This window comes from Cyprinus carpio, chromosome A25 (genome assembly GCF_018340385.1).
Source record: "Cyprinus carpio isolate SPL01 chromosome A25, ASM1834038v1, whole genome shotgun sequence".
In the NCBI taxonomy this organism is placed as follows: domain Eukaryota; kingdom Metazoa; phylum Chordata; class Actinopteri; order Cypriniformes; family Cyprinidae; genus Cyprinus; species Cyprinus carpio.
Window position 1 is genome coordinate 17,052,623 of NC_056596.1, and position 27,888 is coordinate 17,080,510.

Here is a 27,888-nt window from a genome sequence, read left to right on the forward strand (position 1 = left end):
ACATAGAAAATGTAAAAATAAAAAAATTTAAATTGATCAAAATGAAACACTTACTAATAAATAAGTCATAAATATGTAAAATTAAAATAAATATCTTATGTTCACCAAAGATGCATTTATTTGGATTTATTTAAAATTAAAATGTAAATATATAATATAAATTAAATTTAAAAAATAAAAATAAAACCATAAATATAAATAATTAAATCAAACAAAACAAAAAAAAAAAAATAAATCAAAAAAAAAAAAAAAAAAAAAAAAATAAAAAATAAAACACAAACAAATATATAAAAAACTAAAAAAAATTAAAAAAATAAAAAAAAAAAAAATGTCCGCATCATAAATAATGTTTTTTTTAAATAATGTTTTTTTTGAAAGAATGTTCTCTCATGGGACGCAGCATTTAATTTGAACAAAAACAGTAATATTGTGGTGAAATATTATTATCAATTTAAAATAATTGTTTTCTAATTGTAATATACTGTAAAATGTAACTTATTTCTGGTGAGTTTTGCAAGCATCATTACTCTATCTTTTAGTTGGTCGATATGACTCCTTCAGAAATCATTGTATATTCAGAATGAATAAAAGTATTCATTTATTTAAAAAAAAAACTGTAGCTTCAAACAAAACTCATTTTACATTTAAATTTAACTTATACTATTTTTATACAAACAAAACAAACACTCATTCTCTCTTCCAGAACCAGAATAAAAAAAAAGTACAAAAATAAGCATCACAATGACAAAAAAAAAGCTCAGGTAAAACACCACATGAACACAGATCGAGTGATCGAGCACAAAAGAAAAAATAGACGGACAGAAGTTGAATGAGAAGCGCAATTGAGATGAGAGCCGTAACCATGACAACAGTTGGACACAAAGCCATGATTTGGGTTGAATTGACAAACGCAGACTAACATGCTCTCTCTCTCTCTCACTCTCTCTCTCTCTCTCTCATGATGTTTACAGCGGGTTCCTCTCTCTCTCTTCATGTCACTCTCTCTCTGTTCTCTCTGTCTCTGGAAAAACGTCTTTCTCTTGTGCGTTATGACTCACTCACTTCCTCTCTCTCTCTCTCATGATGTTTACAGCGGGTGAACGATGGAAACATGTGCGTTATGACTCACTCACTTCTGTTCACATGCAGCTCATCCAAATTCATCCACTTCTCTATTTCTTTCACTCCACAAAAGATTCAAAATCAAACACCGCAAAAAACATAACACAATTAAAAATAAATCCAGAGACTCAGAATATACTCTACGTGAGTTTAAGTTTAACAGATGTATTAATAAATCCAGAGACTCAGAATATACTCTACGTGAGTTTATGTGAACGCAAACCCTCGACTTCATGCGTCATATGGAGAATTGTTGAATGTAATTACAAAATTGGCTGGTTTTAGAGTATAGAGTTTTAAACCTCTACAACAGGGTTTCCCAAACTGGGGTCAGTGGAGAAGATTAGGGGTTGATAAAAAGATTAGTTAGAGGTTTGATACAAAAAGATAATAATTAATAATAATAATAAAAAAAAAGTAAAATAAATAAATAAATAAATAATAATTAAAAATAAAAATAAATCACTTACTAATAATTATTTAAATCAAAAATGAACAAAAAATCAATTTAAAACAAAAAATATTATAAAATAAAACACTATTAATTAAATCATAAAAATATTAAATTCAAATAATTTTAAAATAAAAACCATCAAAATGAAACATTAATAATTCAATTGATTTACATTTTAAAAAACAAAAAATAAGAATAAAATACTAATAATTAATTAAATCATAAAATGTAAAATTAATACAAATAATTAAAAAAACAATTAATATAATATGCCTAATATTAATTAATGTAATCATAAAAATTAAAATAAATAAATATTTTTTTTAAATAAAAAATTATCAAAATAAAAAGACATTACTAACAATTAAATAAATTTAAAAAATGTGAAATTTAAATAAATATATACTTTTAAATTAAAAATTAAAAACACTTGCTTATAATTAATTAAATCATAAAAATATAAAATGAAAATAAATAATTTTCAAATATAAATTATAAATTTATCAAAATAAAACGCTTACTAAAAAGATACTATTTTATTTGTTTGATTTAATAATTAATTTATTTACCTGCATGTTGTGTGACCATCATGTAACCAACATCAGAAAACTGACATGTGAAAAAGTTACTGAAATAGTAACTTACGATCTCAGGGGCACTTCAAGTAAATATTTTAGATCAAGGGGGACAAAATGTTTGGGAATCCCTGGTCTTTAAGAACCGGTTGTAAATTGAGTTTTGTATGCTTTAATTTATGCTTCTTGTGCAATAATTCATGAGGTTTCTTTCCCATCAGGATGTTTTCTTAGGAATCAGCTCACTAGGTTTTGCAACAGATTCATAGTCTAAGAAAGAGCTTTGGTTTGATGCACAAACCACCTCAAGTTAAAGTTAAAGGTCACAGAAGTTTATCTTTTCCACAATAATTGAGTTTGAGAACTGAATGATTTTCAGCAGCTGCACGGAGAGGGCCGAGTCTCTCAGCTCAACGTGATGCGTGAACAATAGCTGCACATGGACTCTCTTTTCTCTCTCTGACACTCAGACACACACACATGTCCATGCACATGACATGTTGCATGCATATTAATGCATATTATATATATATTAATGCTGCACTTGAGAACATGCAAGTGCACATGACTTGAAGGTGTGCACAATCGTATGACCGTGTGATGTTGGCAGACGTGGTTTGAACGTGTGTGTGTGTGTGTGTGTGTGTGTGTGTGTGTGTGTGTGTGTGTGTGTGTGTGTGTGTGTGTGTGTGTGTGCTGATAACGCATGTAATATCACACTCTTTCAGTCGGCAGATAACAGCAGCGCTGATGCTTCACCGCAGGAACAGAGTCTGAAGAAGAAACAGGCTGCTACACTGGGCAGCATCAGAGAACTGATCAGTCAGGTACATACAGACCCTGTTTTCTGTCAGTGCACATTATACACAACCATTCAAAAGTTTCATTTCATTCAGCAAAGATGCATTAAATTGATCAAAACTCACAGAAAAAAAAAACATTCAACTGACGATGAAAAGGTAGTAATGAAATAAATCATAAAAATGCTAAATAAATGAATTATTTAAAAATTAAAAACCTCAAAAAAAAAAAACATTACTAATCATTAATTAAATCATACAAATGTCAAATTAAAACTAATAATAAATAAGAATAAATAAGAATAAAAATGTCAAATAAAAATAATTAATTTTATGAGAAATAATTGTATTCAGCAATGATGCATTAATCAAATTGATCAAAAGTGACAGTAAAGACATTTTATAATGTTACAAAATATTTCCAGCTCATTTAGTTTATGAAAACCTTAAAATTAATTAAATCACAAACATTTTAACTTAAAATAAATGAATTTTAAAATAAAATCTAATCATGAACTAAGTGTACAAACATTGAATTAAATCATTAAATTTAAACATTTATAATTATGCTGAAAATTCAGCTTTGATGACAGCAGTTAATTACATACAACAATATACACACATAAAACAGTTATTTTAAATTGTAATACTATTTCACAATATTATTGTTTTTGCTGTATTTTTTTAATCAAAAAAAATCAACCCTTAATAAGCCGAAGTGACTTCATTAAAAAAACTTTATTACTTTATTATAATTACATAAAGGGGATTTTATCATACTATATTAAATCCATCAAAATAACTTTCTCTCCCTATTCCCACTGAATATTAGGTTTCATTCAGAAATGCATCAGATTATGAAAGTTAAACACATTAGAAATGCTATTTTATTAAGTCAAATTTGGCCTATTCATTTCAGGAAGGATATTTTTGAACTTAATAATGTGAAACTGTAATAACTGAAAGAGAATCCGATGACTAATTCAGCAACTGAATAATAAGCTAGATTTTTTATTGACATCTTTATCAATGAATCTTCCTGTTGAAGTCGTGATTGGGCCAGATGTGCTGGAAGTTGTAGTGACACCTGGAGTTTTTATCATGCAGAAGTGTTTTAGTTGGACATGCTTTGGTCTCAGACTCTTGCTGACGTGAGGTTCTGTATGACAGAGGAGAGTTTTTAAATAAAGACTTGCAGATCTCGAGCTGCTCGAGTCACTTCAGATAAACCATCTGTCTTCAGAGCGTTTAAACTCAGTCATCAGCTCAGCTTTTGTGTGATAATGTTAGAATTTTAACTAGTATTTATGACTTTAAGGATGGCCCTAGCAACCACATAGCAACTCCACAGCAGCACACTAAAAGTATTTAGAACCACTTTGCAACTGTAGATGTTAATAATATTATTCAGCAAGGATGCATTAATTTAATCAAAAGTGTAAACATTTATAAGGTTGCAAAAGCTTTCTATTTGCATTTCGCTGAGTTGATAAAAATCTGTAAAAATGCTGTAAAAAATGTCAAATCAAAATAAATTAATAATAAAAAAACAGTAAAAACAATTAAAAAACAAAAAACTAATTATTATTCAAATTCTAAAATGTAAAATATAAATTTTAAAGCAAAAACAATTAAAATAAAACACTTTCAAATAATGAAATAATAATATAAATAAATTAATATTTAATAATAATAATAAATACATAATATAAAAATAATAATATAATAATATCGAGTTGATGAAACAATAATAATTAATTAAATCATAAAATATAAAATTAAAATAAATGCGTAATTTTAAAAATAAAAACGATCGAAATTATACAATTACTAATCATAAAACTGTAAAATTAATTTATTAATTTATAAATAATTTTAAAACAAAACTATCAAAATACAAACACTTTTAATAATTAATCAAATCATAAATATGTACATTTTCAAATAAGATTTCTGATTTCAATGCTTTTCTTTTAAACATTTTTAGGAATATTTTGTTACTTAAGTGGTCAGACTTTGGGAAAGTTCACCCAAAAATGAAAACTCTGTCATCATTTACACTCCCTCATGTTGTTCTAAACCTTTATGAGTTTCTTTCTTCTGTCTAAAATGAAGAAAGCAGGTAACCAAACAGTTGCTTCTATGGACTGTTTGTGTCCCGTCTTCTTTAGTTTTCAACAGAAGAAACAACATGAGGATGAGAAAATGATGACATAATAATCATTTTTGAATGAAATAAGGACGCACCTGCAACTACTAGAAACACTCTAGCAACTGCATAGAAACCCAGAACCACTTTTAAAGGGCAGCTGTTAATAATATTATTATTAGAGCGACACTGTAGAGCCTGCTTATGTGTTTTAGTGACACACTGTTGTTGTGAGGTTCATCTTTAGATCACGTTGATGGTGTCACTGAGCGCTGCTCTCTTTTCTTCCCTTCTGTGTTCAGCTGAATAAAGACACCGTGGCCGAACACGCCAAGAACATGTGGTCTCTGCCCGGTGACCTGTCCGAAGCCATCAACTCCTGCCTCCAGCCACATTTCCCAGAACATGTGGAGAAAGCCGGGGAGAACCGCTCCGAAAACACCGGACAGTACAACCATGTGTTCGTAGGATGAAGGAATAACAGGAGTTCGACTTAAATATTCGCCGTTTTAATTTATGTGACACTTGTTTGTATTTTAGTATACACTGTGTTCTTTTCATTAGGTGAGACAATACTAAAGACGTGTTTGCTTTAATGCGAGTTAATACTCAACCTCACAGAAACATCCGGTGAAAATGATAAGGCTGTCACAATTCCTCGATTCAGTGCGGGTACTCAATTTTAAGGTCCATTCTAATTATCACAAAGAAAAAAAAAATATTGTAATTATCTGAATACTCGATTAATCGTCAGAATACTCAATTACCGAAATTATTGTTAGTGACAGCCCTGGAAAATTAGTGTATATAATGAAAAGTTGGGCCAGGGCCATATTTCACTTCAAAATAAAAAGCAAAAAATAAGAAATACATTTTGCATTAAGAAAATTAATATTTGTAATCCATCAGCTATATGATATGATTTGTATATATATATTCTTCATACTTATATTGGTTTATTTTGTTTTATTAGATAAAATATATATATATATACGTACATTATATATAAATATATATAATATATATATATGTGTACATAATATATATATAAAGAGAGAGAGATTTTATTAGATTTCTTTTTCTGCTTATTATGAAGTGAAATATGATTTTAAAATAAATTAACCCTAAGAATTTTTTTTTTTTTTTTTTTTTTTTTTTTTTGCATTTTGCATTTTGACATTTCCTCATTTTGCCCACAACTGTCGTACTGTAATGCATATACTCACACGCACAATTATTTATACTTATATGTCATGTTTATTACATAGAGGTTAAGTCTAAGGGATCAGTATAATGTAATTTATGGCTATATGTCATTGACATTTATTTGAGTGACCATACTGTGAAGAATGATACGTCCAGTAAGTTATGACAACATGTGTTTTTGCATTACTTTAACTAATCAAAACAAGCCAGTTTTAAGCCAGTTTAAAGTAATTTAAGTTAAAATGACTTAAAAAGCTAAGTTGATTATACTTAAAAATTTAAGGCAGCAACTTATTTATTTATTTATTTTTAGAGTGCATAAAAACAAATATACTTTTCTGAGAGATGCACTATGGATTTTAGGAGTTTTGTGCTGGTGGAGGTGATAGATGAACATAAAACACATTCACACTGCTGTGGTACAGTAGGATGTGTTTTAGTGGCAAAACTTCGAGTAAAATGATTTTCAGGTAGTTTGATTGAGCTGGAGGGAGGAAATGAGTTCTGTACTTGTGTTTGAACCATCCACAGGTGTGTTTTCACTCAGAAAATGATGAAGAGAGGACAGAGAATGACAGTGAGTCTATTATTCAGATGGTTTGGTTAAGCCTGTGTGCTACACACTTACAGTTCACTGTCAGACAGTCAATATCACTAAATAAACCCAGACCACGACTGACTGTATCTCACTTATTAAACATACTGACCTAATAAATAAATATGAAATACTGATGTGAGTGCAAATGATTTTATTATGTAAGCTATAAAGATTTCAAAGAGATACTTAAAACATCTAAATTTACACCTGATAACATTACAACAAGGTTATATAAAAAACCCAAACTAAAACCATAAAAAAAAATATTTATTTATTTAGTTTAACCTTATGTACCCAAAATAAGTTAAAACACAACAACAGCAATAATAATAATAAAAAAAACAATATAACTGAAATAAAATAAATAATAATAATAATTTTCTTTACTTGAAATAAAATACAGTTTAACTGAAATAAAATAAAATAGTAAAAAAATAAAATGTTTTTAAAATAATAAATAATAAATACAACATTTTTATAATGACTGAAATATAATATATATAATATAACATTTCTCATTTTCATTTAGTTTAACTTTATGTACTAAAATAAATAAGACATATAAATATACATACAGAAAAAACTCATAAAATTTTAAAAGAAACAACAAAATTACTTAACATGAACACAAAAATAAATAAAAAATATATAAATATAAAAACATAAAAAATTAAAAACTTTAATAGTATCTCAATATTTTAATAGTTTCTTTTTATAGTGTATAAATTAAGATCTAATTTGTATTTCATTATAAATAGACTTTTTTTTTTACATATATACAAACACACACACATAGCATATATATTATCCATCATCTCTCTCTCTCTCTTTTTATAAATACATTCTTAATTTTTCAGTTTTTATTATGAGATTAAATATGATTAAATAAAAGTCAGCAGAAGCATATATCATATCAGATATTGTATCTCAATGAAAATAACTGGGCTGAACTAACCCTTTAATTCTGAGAACTCTATTAGGTCTCCTGATTATTGAAGAAGCATATATCATATCAGATATATAATTAAAATCTGATCATCAGGATCTTTTGAGGAGCGTTTGTTTCCAGAAGCTTTACTTTCACTGTTCCTCAGCGGAGGAATGATCTTCACAAGCCTCCAGAACATCTCACCATTATTTCTTCATTATATGCATTATATGTTTGGATCATTTCAATCTCATCTTACTAAGAGATATTATTGGAGATATAGAGTGACAACTGATATTTAGATCATTTTATGTCAGTGTCTGCTCTACTGTTATAAAGATCTCATTGATTTACATTACATCAGAATTTCATCATAAATATCAGCATCTGCACCAAATTGCATGTTTTTGTTCAGTTTGAGTCTCTGTGTGTGTGTGTGTGTGTGTGTGTGTGTGTGAGAGAGAGAGAGAGAGAGAGAGAGAGAGAGAGAGAGTGTGTGCGTGTGTGTGTGTGAATACAATTATATCCTTTGTAATGCTTGAATTATCATTCTTACCATTCGGTCTGTTGGCTTTGGGCTTCACATGTTAATATTCACATGCACAGAGGGGTGAAGTGTGTCATGAACTAATTAGCATGTCCGTCTGATCGCTCTGCCCACACACACACACACACACACACACACACACACACACAGAAATCTCCCATCTGCCCGTGACTCATGTCTCTTCTCACTCCGAACACAGGCCCTTCTCATGTTCTCAATGATTAAATCACATCATTACGTGTCACAATTTCCCATTCTTAATGCACATTTGCAGGATTCACAAAAAAGTACCGTGACTGATCTAAACTAACACATTTTTAAGTCTCACTACTATCCTCCTGAGACCCAGCTATGGAGTTTTTGTCTCTGTAGTGGACATTATATTTTACTGAATTTCTGTCAGACCTCACATGTCACAATTGTAAGTCTGGATGTTATATCTGTAAGTTGTTTGTTATAAACATCTCAGGAAAATGTTATGGGGATTTAAACCAAAATATGACTTCCTGTTATAAAACAGGATAAAATAAAAAATGCTTTCCAGCATTGGTTTCCAGCCAAAATATCTAAACATTCTTAAATCAAGAAGGATTTTCTTGACAAGTAAAAAAATATCGTCTTGTTTTCAAAAAAAAAAAAAAAAACGTCAAAATTAAGTGAGATTATTAATATAATAATGCTAAATAATTTGAAATGACACGGGCGTGATTAAATGATGACTGACTCCTTATTCGTGGGTAAACTGATCCTTTAAAGAATTGGGCCTACCAATTAATATTTGTATTTTAATGCCAATTAATGGACAGGCTACAATCAGCCCTCTAATCAAACCGTAAACATGTGTAATGCCTGATGTGATGAGAATCCCATATGTTGTCTATCCGAGAGCCACAATGAGAACTAGACTAAAAATTGTAAATCTTTTTGTTTATAGACCTAAAATGATTGGAATATGTAGAAATAACTGCATGTTCCGTGGTGCCCTCCAAGTCATTAGGGTAAATCTGAGTATTTTCTGGGAAATTAGCATGTAATTTGCAAAGCGAGGCGGCGCCTGACTCACTGCCTCAGTTTCCCTGTAAACACGTGCGATCTGTTGCTCCCGATGCTCCTCCAGACCTCCAGCCACCCGCGCAGATCCTCCCGCCTCCTACCTCAGCTCCTCTTCCTGCCCTGCATCATCACAGCGTCTCCTGGGACCCTAATGCAGGGTTTCTACCAGATTGGTGCATGTCGAAAGGGTTTGCCTCTTCCATTAGCGTGGCCACCCCGGTGCCATCTGCTCCCGCTGATGCCTCCCAAATTATTTCACATTTCACTCCATCTCTGAGGCAGAGAAACATTAAACACTAAAACTGCATCAATTTGATTTCCAAAGAGATGCTGCAAAAATTCTGACGAGGTCATGTCAGAAATTAGGTACAGTGATTCCTGTTTTATATGCTTATGAAATATAAATATGTCCACTCAAGATAGCCTACCTTAGCAATCACACATCAATCCTGTGAGGTCGGTATTTTTAGTTTAGATCTCTTTTAGATTTTTTTGTTTTGTTTTGTGCAATTACAAGAAATAAAGTCAAATTTGTGAGATTAAAAGTCACAATTACCTTTTTTTCGAGGTGGAAGCACACACACACAAAAAGAACTGCAAGATGCATACTCCAAAAAAAAAAGAAGATGCAAGATGTAAACAGAATTAAAACTTTTTTAGTTTCTGCCACAAAATAAAAATAAAATAAAATATCTAACTGGAACATTTTATCTTACTTTTTTCTCGTAATTGCGAGTTTATATCTCATAATTAAGTTTTTCATCTGAGAATTGCAAATTTATATCTTGCAATTCAGAATTTAGAATTGTGCAATAAAAAGTTGCTATTACCTTTTCTTTAAATTCCATGGCAAATGCATCCATCCATAATTATGCTCACCAAGGCTTCATTTATTTAAAAATACAGTAAAAATTGTGAAATATTATTACAATTTTAAATATCTGTTTTCTGTGTGAATACATGTTAACATGAAATTTATTCCTTTGATGAAAAAGCTGAATTTTCAGCATCATTACTCCAGTCTTCAGTGTCACATTATCTTCAGAAATCATTCTAATATGATGATTTGCTGCTCAAGAAACAGTTCTGATTATTATCAATGTTGAAAACAGTTGAAACAGTCATTTATATAGTTGTAAAGTTGAAATTATGAAATTATGAGATACTAAATAATAATTATGAGATAAGTTTATATATATATATATATATATATATATATATATATACACAAAGCCATAATTATGAGATAAAATGTCAAAATGATAAGACATAAAATAGTCTCATCATTTTGACATTTTATCTCATAATTATGGCTTGGTATATAATTTTTTTAAACTTATCTCATAATTATTATTTAGTATCTCATAATGTCAGCTTTTTATCTCATAATTATTATGACTATGTCAGAGATTTTACATCAGATTTTTTTTTTTTAGCATAATTATGATTTAGTATCTCATAATTCTAACTTTTTTCTCTCATGTTTTAAACAGTTATTTTTAGGATTATCTGAAGATTAGAAAGTTTATTTATTCGAAAGAGAAATCTTTTGCAACACATTTTTACTGTCACTTTTACTTGATCATTATATTTTCTGCTAGTTTGCTTAACAATATCCTAAATCAAACATGGTTTGTAATAAATTGTTAAGAATAGGTAATTTTATGGCACTGAATTCCCATCCCAGTGTCCGTCTGTGAGTCAGCGCTTACAATCACAAAGCCAGAATATTCTTAGAAGCAGAGATTGAACCCTACATTCCTTCAGAAAATAACTTCAGTTATTCTGTGGCCCAAATGTTCAGTAATTGTGTCCTTCAGAGAAGCTGAAGATGTGTGAAATTGCAGGATCTGCAGGAATAAAAGCTATTTTACTCGGACGAGCTTTTAATTCTTTGTTCAAGGTTCTGTCAGACTGTGAAAGTGAGCACTTCTGCTATAAAAAGCAACTTGCTTTTGTGTCCGAACTGTTTGAGTGGCTCTCCATCGAAATAACCTCAGCATCTGCTCTCAGCGAGGGTCCTGTCGAGCCAAAAATACATCCACCGAGAAAAACATCATATTCACCATGACAGCATTCATATTCTTCTGGACTGATCTGAAAATGTGAATTCAGTGCATCTGTCGCTCAAGGTTTCAACACCACATTTTCAAGAAGAAGGTCACAGAGTTTTCAGCCACATGCAGCTCAGCATCGCTTTTATTTTTGCTTATACATGTGGGGAAAAAAATAAGATATACTAAGTCGTTATTACGAGATAAAAAGTTGAAAACATGACTTTGATATTGACATACTAAGTCATAATTATAAGATAAACATTTAAAATTGGCATACTAAGTCGAAATCATGACATAGTAAGTCATAATTGTGACACAAATTGAAATTGATAAAATGTTATATTTATGACATACTATGTCATAATTGAGTCTAAAGTCATAATTATAAAATAAAATGTCAAAATGATGACATACTAAGTTATGAAATAAAGAGTTGAAATTATGATATAAAACATTACAATTGTGACATATGTAGTCATAATTATGAGATAAACTCTCAAAATCATGACATACTAAATCATAATTATGACAAGTCGAAATTCTGGCAAAAATGTGAGACTTATTACATACTAAAGTCATAATTCTGACAAAAAGTTATAATGATGAAATATTAGGTCCTAATTATGAGACAAAAACCTAAATTCAGATATAATGATATAAAAACATAATTATGACTAAGTCATAATTATGAACTAAAAAGTTGAAATTATGATATTGTAAATCATAATTATGAGATAAAAAGGCACAATTATTTCATACTAAGCCATAATTATGAGATTTAATGTCAAAATTATGACATAAAACAACTTTTTGTCATAATTGGGTTTTTTTTATCTCAAAATTATGACTTAATATATCACAATTTTTTATGTCATAATTATAAGTCACCAAAGCATGAGTTTTTAAAGTGGCAGAAAAGGGCTTCCATAACCTTGCAATGTGTTGAACAAACACTCAGAACCCAGATGCCCAACTTCAAAACAAATGAGGAACGAACCTCAAAACCTCTATAATATCAGAGAAAATATATGCTGCATCCCTGCTCTTGTTAGCTTTTCCCAGAATTCCACCTGTTTTAATAGCTCAATAAGATGGCTTTATTTCCTTTGTTCTTTTGGACACACCTGTTGATCTTTGGCTCCATGCGGGAGTCCCTCATCCCTTAAGTGTTCATTTCCAGTTGCATCACCCCAGCGGCTTTTTCCTTAAAAACAATTTACTGTCCCCAATGGCTTCACAGAACAAAACAAGACACTGAGCCGTAACGGCGCTCTGTTGCTTTATGGCCAATTATAGTTCATTTTTGCATCTATAAACAGCGAGTGTTACATGAGTTCAAATGCAGAGAAATGTGAGGCCTGGAAGTGAGTTGCATGGAAATGTCGTGGAAGTGCATGTGACTTTTGAATCCATGCAACAGATCAGAAAGAAAGGGATTTTTCCATTATTTCATCATGCATTTTGTTTGATAATCTGGAATAACAATGATTTTTTAACAGAATTATTTTGTCTAAAAAAAACTGATTTCATTTTTTTCAGTTTGTCATGAGCTTTTAGGTCTTGTAGACTCCTTTGCTAATTGCCCAAACTGTTTTCTGTTATGAAATATTATGACTATGTTTGGAATAGAATACTAGCGTACTTCTTATCGCACACTGTGCAGTGCACTTAAATACTGTAAGTCATAATTATCAGATAATAATTTGAAATTGACGTACTAAGTCATAATTATGAGATGAAATGTTGAAATCATGACAAACTCAAAATCAAGTCATAATGAGATTTTAAAAATGGCTATGGAATTATGATATAAAATATTACAATTAAAAAAAATAAAAAAAATCGAAAACATGACACTAAATCATAATTGTGGAACGTTATAATTATTACATACTAAGTTGTAATTATGACATAAGTCGTGAAGTCATGAAGTCATGAAGTCATGATGATGGCATGTTGAAATTCTGACATAAAATTATAAGTATTACATATTAAGTCGTAATTATGAGATAAACAGTCATAATTATGACTGTTTATCTCATAATTACGACATAGTAATAATTATGAAATAAAATGTCAAAATGATGGCACATTAAGTCATAAGGCTATTTAAAAAGTTGAAATTATGATACAAATTTTATAATTATGTATAATTATGAGATAAACAAATAAATATGAGATAAAGTGAAAATTATAGCAAAAATTATAACAGATAAAGATGAAATTATGATATAAAGTGTTATAATTATGACATATAATGTTATTATTATGATATACTAAGTCGTAATTATGAAATACAATGTCAAAATTATGGCATAATAAGTCATAATGAGATAAAAAGTCCAAATTATGAATACATAATTGTGACTAAAGGCTGGAATACACTACATGACTTTTGCCCCAGTTTTCCCCCAATTTACAGTCTGGAGAAGTTGACGGTGGTTGCTGACACTCAGAGCCTTTCTGCAGGTTTGAGTTGATTTGAGTGCTGCTGGATATTTTTGTGAAAAGCGTGATACATTTGACTGCAGGCTCCTGTAATCTGCATCTTTGCTCTGTTTACTCAAGGTTTCTGTTCTTTTCAGGCCCGAGGCGTCTGCTGTTACTGCGCTTATAAAAGACAAAGATATCCAGCAAGCCTATTAGCCGGAAAACAGGCCCGTTTCAGAGTGACATACATCTGCCATCCAAACGTCTGATTTATTGAGCTGTCAGAGGTGAGCAGGCCTAGATCTGGTGCTCAGCAGACTGAAAGAAGGTTTTTGCTCATGGCCGCAGAATCTCAATGAGACCGTGTTTAGATCTGAGGGTCGAGGCCACAGGTGCCGCTTCTGATGCTCCTTTGATTTAGAGTTTACAGGACCTTTGTTAATAGAGATCAAACTGCTAATAGAAAACTATTGATATTTGTGTGGTGTAACTATTGATACCTCTGCAGTTAATATTTACATTAATTTATCTAATCCCTTGTGAAAAAGAATGAATTTGAGAAATGAATGTAATGTTTTTGGACTAGGGTTATTATAGTTACCTAAAGTTAAAACTATAAAAAAGTGTTCAGTACTTGAAATGAAATAAAATGAAATAATTAATTAATTATTAAATAATAAAAAATAGCACAAAAAAAAATAATAAAAGTGACAAAAGCATTTTTCATCATCAAAATCGCTAAAGCTTTAACTAAAATAAAAAAATGAAATCAGAATATATGAAATAAAACATTTTTTTTTTATATACTAAGAAGTGGTCCAAGTACTGAGCCTTGAGGAACCCCAGTAGCAAGTTGTTGTGACTTAGAAATTAGAAAGCATAACAATTAAAATACAATTTTACAAAATTGTTTAAATGTAATTTAAATGTAATATCAAATAACACACAACAGTCAAATTATACTTAAGTACTTTACATGTGTTTTAGTATGTTAGTCAACACATCAAAACAAGTGTACTTCTTTAAAGCATGACAACAACAAATTATTAAACCATAATGATTTAAAATGTACTTTAAGTTAAAATCTTTAATTTGCAGTTTTTAAAAGTATACTTAAGTGTGTTAAGAAAATAATATTTTTAAGTGCACTTATGTTTATTTAATTAATATATTATCTGCAATACAGTTTATATATATATATATATATATATATATATATATATATATATATATATAATATATATATATATACTTACTTTTAAGAATTGAAGTACACATTTAGTACAATTAAGTGCACTTTTTTTCCCAAGGGATGCAAACCTTCATAGCACTGTTGCAAAATATACTGACCATAAATGCATTGTTATCAGATTTTAAGGCATTTTACAACATAATCTTCTGATCAACTGTTTTGTAATGTGGGTCTTTCCTCATTGAAGTGTATCTGCATGACATATAGGAGGAGACATATAAGGACTTTGTCCACAGAGACACACTGCAGCTGTGTCAGGAAATCTCCAACCATTACATAATAAGACACACAGCCGAGAAGCTCTACTGGACAGTAAACCTCAGACGAAGGAAAGCAGATATTAGCGATGACAGTCGTCCCGGTCGTGGGAGTTGATAATTGATGGTTCAGAGGGGAAAAGAGGGTCTTTGGTCTCTTCTGTCTCCAGCATTGGCACTTCTTTAAAGTTGGCAGCATCTCATTCTGATTGTCGTCCTGCTGGGATAATAGTCACATCACTGATGGACTCAGGCTCACATTGAACGGCTACTTACAGATTGGTTTGAGTGCTTTTATATGATGCTTATTTGCATTGAGTGAACATGCATGGATTATTCACTTTTAAGCATGCTTTATTTAGTTTCTTTGGCTATTTTCAGACATTCACACTCCAGAAACTGTATATGCTAATTATTAAAACCAATTTGCATCATGTGATGATAAATATAGCAAAAACCTGTAAAGCAAAAAATAAATAAATAAATAAAAAAAATTCAACTTAGAAACTTAGATTCAGTTGCTGCCTTAAATTTTTTAAGTATAATCAAATTAAATCAATATATTAAATATATATGTATTACTGAAATCTATTAAATTATATTACTTTAAAATATTATTATTGTATAAATTATTTATACTAAAATAATAATACCTAAATTATATTAAACTGGTTTTAAAAAATCCTGTTGAATCTTGTATACCTTAAAAAACTGAGTTGAAATTGGTTAAATAAATTTGATGAGTTAAAATAATGGAAAATCTTTTAAAACAAACAAACTTAAAACTAGTTCAAAATATTAATTAAAACAATAATAATACCTCAATGATACTAATATTACATTAAAAAATTTTTTATTATAGTTTAAATTTATATCATATGCAATTATCTCAATTATCTGAACATCTCTGTGTTTTTATCCAATTGAGTTCTTCTTTCTATGTAATTTCATAATTATTTCTATTGACTTTGAAATATGGTTAAATAGTCTTTTCATTTTTAATTTACTTTTGTATAAACACTATATATTTCAGAAATCGTATGTTAGTATGCAATTTTGAACTCTTTTCTGTGCTGTAGAGAGCAGTGGGCGGGTCTTGAGGGGGCGTGGCCTGTGGATACTGAGGGAACCAATTACTGAGCCTCGCTGACCAATGACAGAGATGTTCTCGTTATTAATCTCAATCACTGGCAGGTGTATAAAGACTCTTGAGTGGGTTTAGGTGTGGAAATGCTGCATGAATGCTGGTGGATTGAGTAGCTGGTGCTTCACTGCTGCATTTCCCCCTTTTATATTGCATTGTATGTTTTGTTTTTAAATATATCATGCTTTTTTTTTCTGTCTGTATTTTCACATCTGTCCTAAAAAACATCCATTTAGAGAGGAACAGGCCATTTGACTGACGTGTAAACTGACCGCACATAGTTTTTATTTTCATATGGTATTTAGTGCTAAATTTAACTGAAATACATATGATGGCGTAATAATAGAAATGTCAAATCAGTGCACAATAGTGTCAGCCCTCGAATGGTTGCAGAGAAAAGCTAAAGAAATTGGGGGCATACATTATGATCAGAGTTTCTGGCCATTAAAAGCACAAATTTCAGAGTTGATGTCATTAAGTGTTTAGTCCTTTCTGGAAAGTGTCTGTTGCATCAGACCAGGTGGACGCTAGTTAACTGAACAGATCATATTGAGTAAATGTGCTTGTGCTTGTCTGTCTGACCTGCCCTCTCACGACTTTCATGGTTCCTGCGAGGACACACGGGACCCAGCTGCCCGCTCTCATTCCACATGACAAAGTGTGACACGTCTGCTCAAGTCAAGCTGTTGTGTGTCCTTGAATCAAACTAAAGGATGGTAGAGAGAGTGGATGTGTTCAAGTCTGTCAGCTGCTTAAACACACACACACACATTCAAATCGGCTACGAAAGAAACGCATCAAAGATCTGCCTGATAATAGAGCAGAAATCTGTCTGAATTATAAACCTGTTTTCAATTGTTCTGAACATGCACAAAGCTTCCCGCTGTCCCTGTATGTTCTGTCTCTTCAGAAAGACTTCATGACAGATGCAACATGAGGAAATTGCTGTAGTGCAGCGGCATAAGAATTACTCTCATCAAAGGCAATTGTGTTACCTTCAGTCATGTCGCAGCGATTGTATGAGATGAGTGCATGTGAATGTTGTAATTATCAGTGCAGGAACTCAAAATTTTCTTTGAGTTCAGAGTTGAGGGTGTCAGTTAATGAATCACGACGGAAGCTATTAGCTGTAATGGTGAATGCTGACTGTACAGATTATTTGTTCACATTTTGAGTGCTGTTGTTGAAGAAAGAAGGTGACTGACAGGGACAACTACAGGTCCTTCTCAAAAAATTAGCATATTGTGAAAAAGTTCATTATTTTCCATAATGTAATGATAAAAATTAAACTTTCATATATTTTAGATTCATTGCACACCAACTGAAATATTTCCGGTCTTTTATTGTTTTAATACTGATGATTCTGGCATACAGCTCATGAAAACCCAAAATTCCTATCTCAAAAAATATATGTCGAAAAACATGTGCATCAATTCAAAAATGTTTTGAAAAAGCATGCATTCAAAAATGGCAATGATGATGTGAAATGTACAGGTCCTTCTCAAAAAATTAGCATATATTCGACATATATTCATATATTTCGACATGCTTTTTCGAAATATATTTTCGGATGCGTGGGTTTTTTTGTTTGTTTGTAGGTTTTTTTTTTACATTTTTAGATGCATGTTATTTTAACGTTTTAGATGCATGTTTTTTGACATGTTTTGGATGCTTTTTTCAAAATGTTTTTAAATGCATATTTTTTCAACATGTTTTTGGATGCATGTGTTTTTTTTTTTTTTTTTTACATTATTAGATGCATATATTATTTAAACGTTTTTGAATGCATGTTTTTTTTGACACATTGATGCATATGCTTCTTTTCAAAATGTTTTTGGATGCATATGTTTTTTCCACATTTTTGGATGCATATTGTTTTTTTGGAGGCATAAGTTTTTTCCATTCTTTTGGATGCATATGTTTTTTTTTTTTCAGCATGTTTTTTGATGTACTAATTCTGTTACTTTAGGATGCATTATGTGTAAATTGGAGTTGAGTTTTACAGCTACATTCTGTCTGTTGAACTTAGGTTGAACTTATTTAAATGATGAATGTTTTCCATATGAAATCCATGTTTACTGTACATCCAAGTCATCTCTCTGTGAAAAATGAAAAGGCCAGTTTATTCCAGTGAGGTGTTTTGAACCCACTTCCATCGTGTCCATTCGGTTCACATTTACTTTTCTATAAACGTCTCCTCTTAGAATCAGTCACCGGTCTTGCTGAGCAGAAACCTCCATTTGTGGCGATCACAGTCAATCCTGACTGACGATCAGACATTAACTCAGAATCAACCTTAATTTCTAATTGGTAATTCCGTGCGTTGAGCTTCAGGTCCTATCCGCGTGGGGAATGAGACGAGGGGTATTTATGTGGTCATTTCTCATTTCTGCATCCATCTGCCCAATTATGTCAAAGCTGCGGCACCCCATCAGCTCACCGCCGCGCACCCACCCGCTTAAGATGTTTGCATAATAAGCCATTTATTTTTAAATCCTGATTTACATGGTCTCCCTTCACCAGGAATTAAAGAACAAACTAAAGAATTCTTCAGTGGAGGTTTTTCTGAGTTAAGTATAGACTGCTAGCCAGTACTTGGGGCCAAATCTATAACCGTGCTTCATGGTATTTTTGTTTCTTTAGAATTTTTGAAAAACAGACATGGTTTATCCAGAAATATTAGACATTTATTTAAAAATGTATTGATTTACACATTTTAGACAAACTGCTTAGTCAATTCTGATTGATGGCTATATTTAGGCCCAATCTGAAACTTTTCTTTCTTTATTTAGACATTTATTTTACATTTTATTTAGAGATTTAGTTTATTTGGAAATTTATCTAGACATTTAGAAATTAATTTGAGAAATGTATTTAGACATTTAAGGGCAAATCTCTAACTATGTTCCAATTGTTTGTTTGTTTAGAAATGTATTTATTTTGAAATGTGCATATTTAGAATTTTATTTGGATATTTTGTTTATTCAGAGCTGTATTAAGACATATATACATTTGCATTCAAGATATACATGCAATCACTTCATGCATTCTCTGGGAATCGAACCCAAGACCTTGGCATTGCACCTACAAGTCTACAAAAATGTATATTTGTACTAATAAATACTGTATTCTGCATCAAAATTCTACACGGATGAATAACAAAAGTCTTAATCATGTATGAATTGCTGTTCACAGTTTGAATGCATGGATCACATTCATAAGATCATCAAGAGCTACTGGGATCTGAACAATCGCTGGTTTTTAATTACGCTCTTATCTTTTAAAACACTGTGAGAATGAAGCAGGTCCAAGCTGTGTTTTAGCCGTAAGTGAGAGATCCCAGCAGGATCCACACATGCTTTCGTCCGACCCTGCTGAAGGAGAAATCAATGACGGCTGAGTCACAGACGTTTACATCTGTGCTCAAATAAGACAACTAGAGAGAAAGGGTTTATCGCTACTGATTATTATTGGCTTGAAGTATGCATCAACATGCAACAATACTACAGTTTTCAAAAAAAATCTGCCAGTCAATCAGTGCTGCTTCTGGTAAAATACAGCCATGAAAGAGTTAAAGTGAGTCAATTCTCTTGTGATCTAGTGATTAAATATGTCTTTTACCGGAGGGATTGAGTCAGTTTAATTAATCTTGTGCCCCAGGACAGATTTTTGCTTCATCATCACATCCAGCTCAACGATTGTGATAAACAATTTCTATTTAAATAATTCAGTAAATGCATTTATAAACAAATGTATAAATAAATAACATTTATTTATTAATGTTTATTTATTTATTAATAAATTGTACACATGAATCAGTTCCATAAGTGCTACATCTACAGACAAAATAGCTGCAAGACATCTGAGTAAAATTAAATGGATACGTTCATGATCAATTTCTATATAGATTATTTATTTATTTCAGTTCCATACATTCTACTACATCTACAGACAAAATAGCTGTGAAACTCAGTCCCAGTTTGCACACAATGCATCTTAAATAATATCTGGATTAATGCATCCAAAAATATATGCTGCTTTTGAGATTAATTGAGGTTAATTTAGTGCAATAATTGCTCCTGTAATTATTAAGATGCATGGTTTAAAAATATGCCAAGCTAATTTTGTGATGCTATTGGACACTGCAGACAAATCCAGTACATGTCAAACATGAGTTAAGAGAGAATCTGGAAGCAGAAGTGAAGGTGTGATGACTGTCTTGGGTGAAGTGCTCACAGCTCTCGTTCTCTATTACAGCCTTTTACTCGTCCAGAAAAAGCCCTTTGAATCTTCGCAGGCAGGAGCTCGGCTTCAAGTGAGTTATTGTGTTGGTTCAGTCGCTTTGGACGACAGGAGATAATCTATGACCGACCGCGCCGGACTCAAGGGGTTACTATTTAAGGATCTGTGGTTCTGACAGGCATTTTAAACATTTATCTGTGAAATTTTGAATTCTGACAAGAGTTTACAGTACACTGAATTATCACTAGATCATTTAAATGGTTGAATGATTGGCACTTTCCAAGAAAATGGACTGAAATAAAAAAATAAAACAAAAACAAAGGTCAAAGGAGATCTTCAAATATACCTTACATAGAGAACAGCAATAAACATTTAAAAAATTAATTAAATAGGTTTATTTATATATATATATAATATATTTTATAAATATATAATATATTTTATATATATATATATATATATATATATATATATATACATATATATATATGTGTGTGTGTGTGTGTGTGTGTGTGTGTGTGTATATATATATATATATATATATATATGTGTGTATATATATATACATATTTTATATATAAATAAAATACTATGTAAATGTTTAAATAAAAAGTAAAAAAATCTAAAAGTTTCTAAACACATTTTTTAATGTCTAAATAAATTTCTAAATAAATATATTTCTAAATAAGTACATGAATATTAACATAAAAAATAGAATTGAAAACTACAATTTATACAAATTTCTAAATGAATAAATTTCTACATAATTACCAAATAAATAAATAAAATTGGAAACATGGTTTTAGATTTGGCCTAAAATGTCTCAATTTCTAAACAAATATCAAAAATAAATAAAAGACAAAATTTGTAAACAGTTTGAGATTTGGCCTGTGTGTATGTGCACATTGAAACAATGTATTGTGAAAAGCGCTATACAAATAAAATTGAATTTGGAAAAAAAATGGATTTAATATATTCCAGGTCTTCTGAAGTCATATTTGCCTTTTCATCCTATGCATCATATTTGATGTACGAGATATGATGCATGAGATATAATGCATGAGAAATGAGATATATGAGATATGTCAAGTCTTCTAAAGTCATTTGTTTTATGTGAGTAATAGACTGAAATTAAAGTAGTTTTTCGCTGAAATTTGAATTTTTGACTCAACTGTTTGAGTTTTTCTGCTTTCAGCAATTTACTGGGTATATAAACATCATTCCACATCAGGACTGGTTTTGTTGACCTGCTTTATTTCATCTCTGTTCATCACTGATCCGTTCTCAGAAACCAACTGATCCACATCTTCTTGAGTCTCTGAGTTTCTCATATTTTTATAGTAGGCATCTCCATCTCAGAGAGCAGCTTTCTTTTCAAGAGATTTTCAAGTGGAGATTATTTTGATCATAAATTGAATTACCCAGCAGTGTCTCTGTGAAGCAGCGCCCATCCACGCCACGTGTGTCATTATGTAGATAAAATCACTAACATCCAAGCAGCAGGTCATCCTGGTTATGGGAAATGCAATAACCTGCAGCGAGAGATTTGTGTCTGGTTTGGAGTGATCAAAGTGACCTGAGACACTAGTGACTTTTGCTCAGGCAGATTTTCAGGGTGTCTTTGTTAATTGGATCATATTTATGGTTATTTGGCAGCTGCTTTTATCCAGAGCAACTTACACTGCATTTGAGGTATACATTTCAAACCCATTGCTAGCGCCATAATCTACTGTTTGAGCTAGAGAAATGCCTATTAAACATTGTTAAAGGTGTCATATGATGCATTTATTTATTTTTTTCTTTCTCTTTGGAGTGTTACAAGCTCTTGGTGCAAAAAGAAGATCTGTAAAGTTGCAAAGACTAAAGTCTCAAATGCAAAGAGATATTCTTAATAAAAGTTAACACTTGTCCACGCCCCCCTGAAACGGCTCGTTCTAACACGCCCCCACATCTCTACATCACTATGTGGGAAGATTTGCATAACACTGCCCAGATGTTCACACAAAGAAAGAAGGCATGACTTTTATTCTTGCTGTTACCGCTGATGCCATATTGTTGAGACACTATTTCATTGTGAAAGAGAAACATAAAGGCGGGGCATAGAGGAGAAACAATAATGTACAGTATGTGGGAAATAATGTGTTTTTGAACCTTAAACCACATAAACACATTGCATTACACCAAATACACCAAATAATGTTCTTTTTACGGCATCATATGACCCATTTAAATGTTAAGGATATGTATGATGAGTGAAAACACTAGAAAATTGCCTGTTCAAAACTCAGCAGCACAATACTAGTGAGTTATGGATGGTTGCTTGCTGGCCCAAATCAAAACCCATGAGATATGATGAACTGTGTGATATATGATATGAGATATGTTATATGAGACATTATATATGATATATGAATTGTGAAATGTGAGCTATGATGCATGAAGAGTGAGATATGATGTATGAGATATAATGCATGAGAAATTAGATATTTGATATATGAAATATGTGAGATATATGATGGGATGTATGAGATGTAATGTATGGTATGAGATGTAATGTATGAGAAATTATGCATGAGAAATGAGATTTGGTAGATGATGTATGCGATATGTATGAGAAATGAGATATTTGATGTATGATGTGAGATGATATATGAGATATAATGTATGAGGAGATATGAGAAATGAAATGTGAGATATGACGTAAGAGATGCAGTGTATGAGAAAGGAGATATTTGATGTATGAGATATGACTTATGAGATATCATAAATGAGATGTGATGTATGAGATATAATGTATGAAAAATGAGATAATGTTTGAGAAATAGTGCATTAAAATTAGATATTTTAAATATGAGATATTTGAAGTGTGAGATATGAGAAATTAAATGTGAGATATATGAGATGTAATGTATGAGGAATGAGATATTTGATCTATGAGAAATGATATAATAGATATCATGACCGAGATGTGATTTATGATATATAATGTATGAGAAATTAGATATATGATGTATGAGATGATATATCAAATATGAGAGGATTTATGATGTGAGATGTATGAGATATGATGTATGAAAAATTAGATAATGTTTGAGAAATAGTGCATTTAAATGAGATATTTTATTTATGAGATATTTGATGTATGAGATATGAGAAATGAAATGTGAGATATATGAGATGTAATGTATGAGGAATGAGATATTTGATCTATGAGGAATGATGTAATGGATATCATGAACGAGATGTGATGTATGAGATGTCTGAGAAATTAGATATATGATGTATGACATGATATATCAAATATAAGATGATTTATGATGTGAGATGATGTATGAGAAATTAGATATGTATGAGATAGGATGTATGAGATGTATGAAATATGAGAAATATGATTTTATATATGATATGGGAGCTATGATATGATCACTAAACCAATATGAGCAGTATTTAAAGTGATGCCTGAGCAAAAACCACAATAATTTAACATTCTGGAAAAATGAATTCTTCTAATAAGAAATAATTGAAGTAAATTAAAAGTGTTGTGAAAATAAATATGGCATCTCTTTGTAAACGAGATTTGGAGCAGATGTTGGTGTGAACATTAGTTTCATCGGCTCAGACTGAGTCAGAATGTGTGTTAATCTGCATACTAACGAACAGTCACTGCAGGCTCATCAAGCATGACTCAGGGATTTAAACATCCATAATAGACCTTTATAAACCTTACAAAGCACTCTGTCTTTCAGCTTCTTCTGTAAATGTGTATAGATGTATATTTATTTTTATACACCCAAAGAGAAGTCCATTAACACTGTTGCTTAGGCAACGGATCCTTTTATATCCAACCTGACAGGAGAAGAAAACAAACCCGTGTTTTTACCACCGAGTAATTCTTGTCATCAAATTAGTGCATCTCTCTCCCCTCCTGGCTGAGAAAAGAGGAGGTGATTGTGAATGGACCCATAGCAGCATCGCCGCTCTCAGATGGCTGTTTCCGTAGCAACACGCGGAGGGCGAAGGTATAAAAACACAGACAGTTTCTCAAGTGAGACTCAGAAACTCTGAGCTGCCTGCGAATAACCACAACAAACTAACTCCAGATCATGATGCTGAGGCCGAAGGACTTGTGTCAGGGATCTGGCACCAAAACTTTCCTGGAAGCCATGCAGAGCGGGAAAGTCCACTTGGCTCGGTTCGTCCTGGACGCGTTGGACGGGCGCATCATCAACGGGAAAGCCGAAAACGGGCGTACGCTTCTAATGCACGCCGTGTGCCTCCAAGAGCACGCAACAAGATCCAAATTCACCCAATTGCTTCTGGAAAAAGGTGCAGATGTGTCCGCCCGGGATGACCATGGACGCACGGCCTTGAGTCTCGCATGTGAACACGGACACTTAGATTCTGTGAAGCTCCTGGTGCAATTCAACGCTGATCCAGAGCTCACGGACACGTGGGGAAACAGTGCCCTCATGTACGCCGCATGCGGAGGACACAGCCAAGTCTTGGAGTTCCTAATCCGGGCGTTCAAGAAGCTCGGTTTGCGACTGGATCGCACAAATCACGCCGGCCACTCGGCCATCCAAGTTGCTGATTTCTTCGGGCACAACCAGTGCGTTCAAACCCTCAACGCTTGCAGAAAGAAGACGGTGAGTCCAACGAACAGCACTGGAGGACCCGCCGAAGAACTGCGGAGGCCCAATCGCCTCCCGAAGCAGGTTTTGGAGAGGTTCTCCAAACAAATCCAAAGCAAACACGAGGAAATCCTCCCAGCCTTGTTTCAGAGACAGCTGCGTGTCTGCGACAGCAACGGCCTGCGGATCCGCTTCAGACGTCCAGACGCCAACCAAAGCCTCATCAGATCCAACGACGGACCGGATCTACTGTTCGCTTCGAAACAGATCCAAAACTTGGTGTTGAAAGAAACTGGAAGCACTATAAGTGCAGAACGCGAGACGGATGGCGACGCGCCGCTTTGGGGGAAAACCCACTCATTTAATCTTGACCTCAGAACTGGAAGAAAACAATCCTATCAGGGCGACGTGCACGAAATCAACAGATCTGCAAGCAAATTCAAAAGAGCGTCGCTGCAAGACGAAAAACCTCTTGTGGCGAAATTCTACAGCACGACTGGCGCTGACGACTTTGAGATCAGAAAAGATGTGCAAAAGTGCGGCAGCATTCCCAAAACGACCAGGCAGAGCAAACTTCTGTTCAATCGTGAAGAACTCGAACCTGAAAGGATCAAACCTCGCTCTTCTGGGCTCTCTGGATTCGGGAACAGACTCCTGCGCAGATTCACGGCTCCTGAATTCATGCGACACATCACAGACTCTCCCAGAGACGCCGGACACGGTAAAGGGAAGATGTCCCGGTCCGAGACCTTCCCGTTCTCACACACACACATGATAGTGAACAGCCACCCGAGTGTGGACAGCATCAGCGTGGTGAGATGCGAGTTTGAGAGCAATCCTGCTCTTAAATGTTTAGATTAAAACACTCAAAAGGGCATTTAAGAAGATGTTTATGACTATGGCAGAGACATTATAAATAGCCGTGTACTTTATGTATGCAAGAACTCGAGCTCTCTTGAGACTTTTAACTGCTGCTGCTCTCAAGTAGTCTCTTTTTAACAGCCTCCATAGATTCATTAACGTTCTTCGGCTAATTTAATTATTGCAGACATTATTATGCACTGCTCAAGAGTGTCTGTGCATTAAGTACTTACATGCTTTAATCATGCATGCATGTTATAACCTATTTTTATAAGCTTTTTTTTTTTTTTTTGGAGCAAAGTCAAATGTTAGTGATTTGTATGCATTAAAATACAGTTTTGTATATCTATGCATATCTATAATGTAAATAGTTTGTATTCTGCACTCTTTCATAAACAGATATACTGAAACAACTCAAGGCATTTGTGTGAAAGAGTTAAATATATGAATAAAGACCTTGTGTATGCTTAAAGCATTCTCTGTATAAGAAATAAAACTTGATATCAGTGTTTTGTTTTTATATGCATGATTTATTCTTTAAAAAAATTAAATGTATAGTCCTCTTCATCAACAACCAACATACAAACAAGCACACGACGCATGTTGTGGAAAGAAGGTTGATTATGAGTCATGTGTGCTCAGCTGCGTCATGTACACAAACACAGAGCTGTGCAAACTAACGAGGGCTCGTTCACACCAGATGCGTTCCTGCACTCAAACACAGATGGAGTGTGACTTATAGAAACAAACGCAGGAGTTCGGAAACACTTTAAACTTAATGACACAGATTTGTGAGGAACAGCCTGTCGTTATTCAATTCCCTTCCACAAATCTCATTTCTATTTTCAAACTTGCACTCTGAAGTTTGGTTTTGACAAAATTAAATAAATTTGTGTCTGTTCCTCACAAAAAGACTTCAAAAGTCTTTGAATAATTAGTCATTTGAACTGTTGTGTTTTGTTTTTGTTTTTTGTCGTGTCCTCTACACTGAAAAGTTGTTAATAAAACAAAAGATTATTGAAGTGTTCTGCGAGAAAATAATATTTCAGTTTTTATATTTTAAAAGTTCATATTTAATTCAATGTTATTTGCCTTTATTTTTGTAATTGTTTGTGAAATTTAAGAGTTAAAATTGTTTCTACACCACTGTATAAACTTGAAATTTAATAAATAAAATTATGAAAATAAAAAAAGGTAATTGCGACTTTTTATCACAATTTCAGACTTTGTTTCATTCAATTATGAGACAAAAAAAAGTGAAAAATAAACAAAAAAAATTAAAAAAAAAACAAAACTGTGAGAAAAAAAGTAAAAATTCTGAGTTTACATTACAATTCTGACTTCTTTGTCTGAATTCAGGATAAAAAATAAAAAAGGTAACTGCACAATTCAGACTTTGTTTCTCTCAATTATGAGAAAAAAAGTCAGAATTGCAAGACATGAACAGAATAATGAGGGAAAAAAATCTGAATTTTGAGTTTGTTACAATTCAGACTTTTTTTTCCATAGAAAGATTTATATCTTGCAATTCTGAGTTCATCACAATTCTGAGTTTATTCGTAATTCTGGGTTTATATCACAC

General features: G+C 32.1%; 2 protein-coding genes across 2 annotated transcripts in view; both read left to right on the forward strand.

Annotated features, from left to right (window-relative positions):
• LOC109071174 (phospholipase C, beta 2) overlaps nt 1-6,003 on the forward strand; it is a 33,086-nt gene extending 27,083 nt beyond the window's left edge. Inside the window, exons 29-30 of the mRNA XM_042715936.1 lie at nt 2,762-2,978; nt 5,403-6,003. Of these exons, the coding sequence (XP_042571870.1) occupies nt 2,762-2,978; nt 5,403-5,573 (388 nt within the window). The 3' untranslated portion in view covers nt 5,574-6,003. The remainder of the gene's footprint in view (nt 1-2,761; nt 2,979-5,402) is intronic.
• Nucleotides 6,004-24,226: 18,223 nt separating this feature from the next.
• Nucleotides 24,227-27,378, forward strand: LOC122135636. Its single transcript, XM_042715737.1, has one exon. The coding sequence runs from the start codon at nt 24,918-24,920 to the stop codon at nt 26,304-26,306; it is 1,389 nt and encodes a 462-aa protein (XP_042571671.1). The 5' UTR covers nt 24,227-24,917; the 3' UTR covers nt 26,307-27,378.
• The last annotated feature ends 510 nt before the right edge of the window (nt 27,379-27,888 follow it).